This window comes from Zingiber officinale, chromosome 7A (assembly GCF_018446385.1).
Source record: "Zingiber officinale cultivar Zhangliang chromosome 7A, Zo_v1.1, whole genome shotgun sequence".
Classification (NCBI taxonomy): Eukaryota; Viridiplantae; Streptophyta; class Magnoliopsida; order Zingiberales; family Zingiberaceae; genus Zingiber; species Zingiber officinale.
The window spans coordinates 11,980,446-11,987,347 of NC_055998.1; the positions used below are offsets into that span (position 1 = coordinate 11,980,446).

The window sequence follows — 6,902 nt, forward strand, 5'->3', positions numbered from 1 at the left end:
GATTTCCTATACGAAGTGTATAAAAAACTCTAATTGAACCTCATAATACAATTGCACTTATGAAAAATTACATTGATTAATCGCTCCTTCATTTACTTGCTAGGCAGTAATATAATATGTAGATTTTGATTTACATATATGTAAAATATATAAAAGATCTGCAAATTTTAACAACTAAAGGCATGCCATATATTTTTAAGAAATAATTGATAAAAAAAAAACATTTCGACAGGTTAAAATCTAGTTAATATATGAAGGTCTGCTATCTAACTTATCCTTGAAAAATATTTTTAAGAAATAATAAATTATAAATAAAGAAATTGTTGAATGACAGTGCATTTCCCCACGTACATGGATTAAACATGTGAAAAATAAAACATTTTCCTTTGCGTTGAAATTCAGTCATGGCATGCACATTTTGTTCTCCGTCTAAGAGATCTAATTAGGAGTTGAAAAAACATTCGAGATATTTGATTCGAATTAAAAACAAAAAGAACTAGTCAAGATTTTGCGTTTCGTAATTGTTCTTTTAATAGAATCAGAGGTTCTTTTTTTTTTTTGAATGTATAATACTTTCTTTTAGGTTTCAGCCCGAATTTAAAATCTTATATAAAACTCAAACAAAATTAGGTAATTTGGTAGCACGTAATGCATTACATTGAAAGAATGAACAAGCAGATCAATTATGCGAATGCTTTACGAAGGAATATAGTAATGTAAATAAACATTTAGAACAGTAAATACAAGGAACAAGCAGTCCCAAAACAAACTAGTACACAAATCATCAGATCATTCCAAAAGAGACCTCCCTCTTGTACTCAAATAGGCAGCACTTATTTAAACAGAAAAGAACTCTACTTTTTGATCATCTGGTAATGGAGATAGTAGAGGAACAAATGCTTCCTTTCTCACTAATAATATCATCTTCAACCTCACTTCCATCAACACCGACTGTATGGTTGTTGTTTACGCTTCGTTCAGAACTGGTGGTGCTACTTGTGGCAAGAGGAGAGTTTGAAACGCTCAAGGTCCTACTTCTTGCGGGCACTGATCTCGCACTATAAACCGACGATGATGCTGAAGCATTTGCCATGCCTGGCTTCAAATAGCTGGGAATGGTCCGCCTGATATCCTGCTTTTGCAACAACTATCAATCAGAATTTGGAGGAACGTGAAGCACAAAAGGACCAAAGAAAGTAACTTAAATACACTTAAATACCATGTGTCTGAATGCCATATCCAAGGATTGTTTTGACAGTGATCTCCCGAAACCAGTGCTCACTGGTGAACGAGAAGATTTAGCACAGAGATTACTATAGCTGAATTGACAGTCGTCTTGCTTTGGGGGCATGAGCCTTCTCATGTTGACTGTTCGCTCAACCATTGTATTTCCAATTGCAACAGGATTCACATCACCACCCTTTTGCTGAAGTTTGTTTGGCGTTTGCACAGAATTTACCTTTTGAATGTTACCATTTGGAGCCCTACCTCTGGATGGAGAGCAAGATTGGCGCCTTGGTCGACCAGGTCCAGGTTCAACGGAAGATGATCGTCTCGTGGGAGCTCCAGGTCTGCCACGCGAAGCTGAAGAGGGCCTATCAGGCAATGATGTTCTTAAGTTTGGAGGTGCATCAAGTGAAAATCCAGGGATGTCTGAAGGTTTTAATGGTCCAGATTTTATCGTTGGGGAACTTCCTCGTGACGGTGCTGAACATTTGGATGCTGTTGAAGCATATCTTACGACAGAAGATAGTTGACTAGGTGGAGCAGAAACAGTAGATGTATTATATGGGACTGAAGGCCTTCTTGTAGGAGTTGCTGACCTCGATGCATGATTACTTGTTGCTAATACTGATGGTCTGGATGTTGGTGTAGAAAACCTGACTGGTGTTGATGATCTTGACGGAGCTTGTGACTTTGCATGTAAAGCAGTTCTGGAGGTTGGAGTTGAAGGTCTACTGGTAGTTATTGGAGCAGCAGGTATTGTAGGACGTCCAGTTGGAGTAGCAGGTCTTGGTTTATTACGGCCACCAGCAGATGATGGTCTCCGGATTCCCATGGCAGATGAGTTCAAGGCAGATCTGGGCAACAATGTGTCTCTTAACGGATCTGGAGCATTCACTAACTGCGAAATAAGATGAAGAGCGGAAAACTATTATTCAGACAGGTAAATGAAGCAAAAAGTGCATCATAGAACACATCTATACATACTGATCCACTCACAAGTATTTGTGAATATTATGATGACCCCAAATTTAGTGCAACATGGATCACTATTATTTCTATAATGCATGATAGTCGAATAACGCAGAAATTTAAGTGCTCCTGCTACAGAAATTATATATACTCTGTTGGATTAGGCTGCTCAAGAACACTTGTATATGAGCGAACAAAGAAAAGGGAATGAAAAAAAAAACAAAGGAGAATAAAATTGTTCTTAGTATTGTGGCCGCTTATATATACAAATTTTTTACCAGCATTTATGCCATACAATCTCATTATAATAACAAGAATTATGTAGTCAATTGTAATTCCTAATTGCTACTTCACATATTTCTATCATTAACCACTGTGAATTCAATGTTGCAGGTTAATGGTTTGGTAACTCCTTAATTTTTCCCTCTCTTCATTTTGTTGGGTCCTCCCCTTTCTCTCAGCATCTATACTCCCACTTCTTCCTCTTCAACAAGCCCTCTAGCGGTAACTAACCTTCCACACTCTTAGCTCTTTTCCCACCTCTTTCCCACAATCCTTCTCCCACCCCAGGCTCAATATTCGCCTCTAGTCCCACCTCTTACTTCCATTCCTCTGCCCTGATAAGTTGTCATGAGAAAGGGAACTACTGGTTGGATAGGATCCCCCAATCCTTCTCCCACCCCCCACGCTCAATATTTGCCTCTATTCCCACCTCCTACTTCCACTCCTCTGTCATGATAAGTTGTCATGAAATAGGGAGCTACTGGTAGGATAGGATCCCAGTCTAATTTTTCAAAAGGGGCCGTTTAAATTTTAAAAAGAAACAGTATTTAGAACTAAATTGCAGGAAAACTATCAAATCTCTAGATGTAGGTTACGCTGTTTTTCCTGCTCCTTCATGTTAATTTAAACACCTTCAACCAGAAAATATAAAAGAACATGCCATTATATGGATTCACTGCACTCTAATTAACTTTCCTATATGGCAGTGTTAATATGCAAGTCATTGCATGGTTTATTTCATAGGTAAACAGCATAGTAAATCATTATTCCTGGTATGAAAGATTCAAGGATATAGTATAGACTCACCCTAGATCTCAGCATAGTGTGACAAGCCTTTGGAGTTCCATTACTGCTGATAGGAGATCTTCTATATTCAGTATCTGAAGATGGAAGAAGTGGAGTACCTGGTGGTGTAAGAAGCCTGAAATAGAAAATAACAATTTTTTGCTTCATTCCAGGCGAATATGTAATACTTAGCCAATCAAACAACTCTACGGTTGTCAGGTTTATCAAATTTTTAGTATCATAATGTCATCATTGGTTGCTGACTTCCAATAAAATTGATTGTTCTAATCAAATGTATATATTAGGAGAATAATGCCATTATAAAAAATAGAAGACTTGCACCAGTTGCTAAAAATGTAAAATTGTGTATGAATTGGAGCGATTATAGGGAACTACAAAATGTTTAGAAATTATAATGGTTATAGGGAACTACAAATTGTCTGCAAACTACCATGATTCAAAAATATCACAAATGAACTAATAAGCAATTGTAATTTATATTTTGATGGCCTTCCTCATCATCAAATTCCAGCAAATCCATGCAGCTAGTTTTCTTTCCTGTTAATATGACTAGACACCTAGTTTTGAGCAGCTCATCAAAAAGTATCCAACCATATTTCTTCTCATTTCAGTACATATTGTAAAAAATGTAGCACTGCATATTAAGATACAGTAAGGAAATTTGAAATTATCATCAAGCAGTCAGTCACCGAGCTCGAGGAAATTACATGAAAGAAGAGGAGAAACTAATATAGAAACTAAAATATAGAATGACAAATAGTGTTTCATCTGTGAATGAAAGAATACAGACTTTTAGATATTTAGAATTTGAGCCTTGTGAACCAATAAAATAGTTTCCCATTTCAGCGAAAGGAACAGATCTTCTCAATTGCACGTCCAAGGGCAAGCACTAGATTTTATTACAGGTTATCTTACTAAGATTACTAACTACCCCACAGGGGACACAGGAATTTAGTTTATCCAAATTCATAAGGAAGCATAAATGTATTTAGCGCATAGGAAATTCGTCCACTGATTCAAACACTAAAACAATCACACAATGGAGTTGGTAAGGCAAATATAATTCCAAAACCATTCATCATGGAAGTATGTCATAGATGGTAAGCGATATGATTGATGGGAAAAAATTATGGTACCAGTCATAGTCATTTTTTCCCCGGTCGGAGTTCAGGAATTCATCCATCCGAGCCTTGGTGATCCTAAATAGGGGAGCAAACCCTGGTTTGAGGCCTATGCACCAGAACCAAAAAAACATAATAATAACAAACACATTGTTAGCAAGCAATCATTGTGAGGAACTAGCCGCAAAGAAAATATTCTTCTTTGTATGAAATGAATGGTCAAATGGGTATGCCCATAAGAAAGTAATTAGCAAGGACAGTATTACCCAATGGCAGATCGATTTCGCTAGCATTATGTTGAGGTTTGTTGCTCCGCTCTTTCTCCAGCTTCCGCATCTCGAAGAATAGGGCGAGTTCCTCGTCCGCCTCTTTCGTCAAGGTCCGCCGCGGAGCTGGCGCCGCCATCACCCCAGCCCTAAGGCCTTGACTCATGTTTCCTTCGACACAAGAGAACTCGAAACTCTACTCTATTCCCTCCAGTCCAAAATCTCAACTGTTTCCAAGAAACTCGATCGCATCAGGACTCAAGATCCACACGCCAAATAAATCAGCTAAAAAATAGTAAATCGCGAACGAATAGAAAGAGAGAACCATACCCTAATCATATCCTCCCAACCATCAACCGTGAAAAGGGCGTCGGATTCCCGATTGCTCGGCGGCAAGTCGGCGAGCTAACTGGTAGTCGCGCAGATCTCGACAGTGAAGGGTTGCTTCGTCTCGTCGCCAAAGTGAGATCGATTCGAACTTCAAAATAATTCACTCTGTCTCTCTCTCAACCTCCGCCTCAGGCTTCACCTCAGGACTCGACCATCTCTGTGTTTCGCTCCGTGATTTGAATCCCAAACGCCAGAGAACGCGACAGCTACGATACGATAACCAATCAGAAGGAGGGTACCTCCCTGGGCAGAAATACCCAGGAACGACTTGGTTGGTCGTTGGAAGATGAGCTTGATCGGATCCACTTGCTTTTGTAGTATCGTTGGTGATGATCAACCATTTTCATAATCGGGCAGCTCCTGGAGCCTGTGCGAATGAGAAGGCTGTCGTTGGATGGTTTTGGAGCATGACAATATAAAAAGGAATTGCAGGAGATCCACAATAATCTGATTCTGTAATTGAAAGACACTGCCTCTGTATTCCTCTTCAGACTTGTCCTTGGAGTTCGGAATCAGGCATTCAATGTTGTCGTTAAGTTTAAATTTGAAATCTATCTATATTCTAGTTACATTTTCAAATATTTCCAATTTAATCTGGGATAATAATTACTGGAATTTGGATTCTACTGATTGATTTATTACATTATCTCTAAAATTTAGAGTAAATTATTTATTTTATTAAATTTAAATTATTATTAATTTAAATTTAAAAAATAAATAGAATAATTGATAAAAAAAATTACATAAAATATAAATTGTATATTTACGTTAACTTTGCACTATGTTTAAAAAAAATTTGCAAGGCGGACAAATCAAGGATCTTTTGCCCAGCATTACACGCCACGAGCAAGCCCACGTAACACCGGCATCAGCGCATGAACCCTCCGCCGGCAACAACCGACATTCTCTGAATGTAACCTTTAATTTATTTATGACCAGAGGTTACTAATAGATAGGATTCTATAGACCTATCTATATAATAAATGGGGTTCATTAAATCTCATCTATGAATAAAATGATCCATCTTCTAAATCGTAATTTGCTGTCCAGAAAATTCGATCTCGCCGGCAATAGGCAAACACGTCAACAACCCACCGGAATAATGCGTAGTTCTTCCTGCAGAATTGATTGCGACCATTAGATATAGGACTGAGTATTCTCTGCGCTATTTGAAGACGAATACCAAAACTATAAAAAATAAAATAAAATAAAGTATTACTCTTTGCGGATTGGGTCAGATGGTTCAAGCAATCATATTGTAGCTAAATCTGCAATATATTTTCAACGAGGGTGAAAGCTCTTACTTGTGATTGTTAGTAAGTCTGCTGATTTATCTATCGATATATTTAGTTAGAGAGATGATAATACTAAACCACCTGATGCGGATGTAGTTTAGATATCCAAGAGGAATTAAGGAAAAAAAGAAAGATATTTTAATCTTTTCACATGAGGAGAATTTTGGGTTTTGTGAGGCGGACTGTTCATGCGAAGGGGGTTCAGGTTCTGGTCCGTTGCTAGGAAAGCCACGCATAGGGATGTCGCCGCATTGCCTCTCTCCCTCCCTCGGCGTACCAGCAGCTCAGGCGATGCCTCCCTCTCAATCTTGACATCCACAGATACTGTGACACCTTCTCCTCAACATCATCTCCTCCTCTCCATGTCGACGACCATGCTATCACCTCCACCTCCTCTCACGCACGCCACCACGCGCAGGCAGCCTCCTCACCTTCTCTCGTCGACTGCTCCTCTCATCGGTAGCCTAGCGCTGACGTCGTCTCTAGCGTTCAAGCCGCCACTGCCGCCTTCCTAGCGCCGGCAGCCCTTTCTCCCTCTCCACGCT

General features: G+C 38.9%; 1 protein-coding gene across 2 annotated transcripts; it reads right to left on the reverse strand.

Moving 5' to 3' along the window:
* Positions 1–683: 683 nt before the first annotated feature.
* LOC122000975 (sialidase-like) lies at positions 684–5,249 on the reverse strand. Of its 2 annotated transcripts, none has more exons than XM_042555500.1 (6): positions 5,003–5,249; positions 4,673–4,899; positions 4,422–4,515; positions 3,286–3,400; positions 1,220–2,125; positions 684–1,135 (listed from the first exon to the last, which is right to left on the reverse strand). In XM_042555500.1, the coding sequence occupies exons 2-6, from the start codon at positions 4,836–4,838 to the stop codon at positions 866–868; spliced, it is 1,551 nt and encodes a 516-aa protein (XP_042411434.1). In that variant the 5' UTR covers positions 4,839–4,899; positions 5,003–5,249; the 3' UTR covers positions 684–865. The 2 variants fall into 2 exon arrangements, with proteins under 2 accessions (XP_042411434.1, XP_042411435.1); XM_042555501.1 differs by having other exon boundaries at positions 684–1,132; positions 5,003–5,245.
* Positions 5,250–6,902: the final 1,653 nt, after the last annotated feature.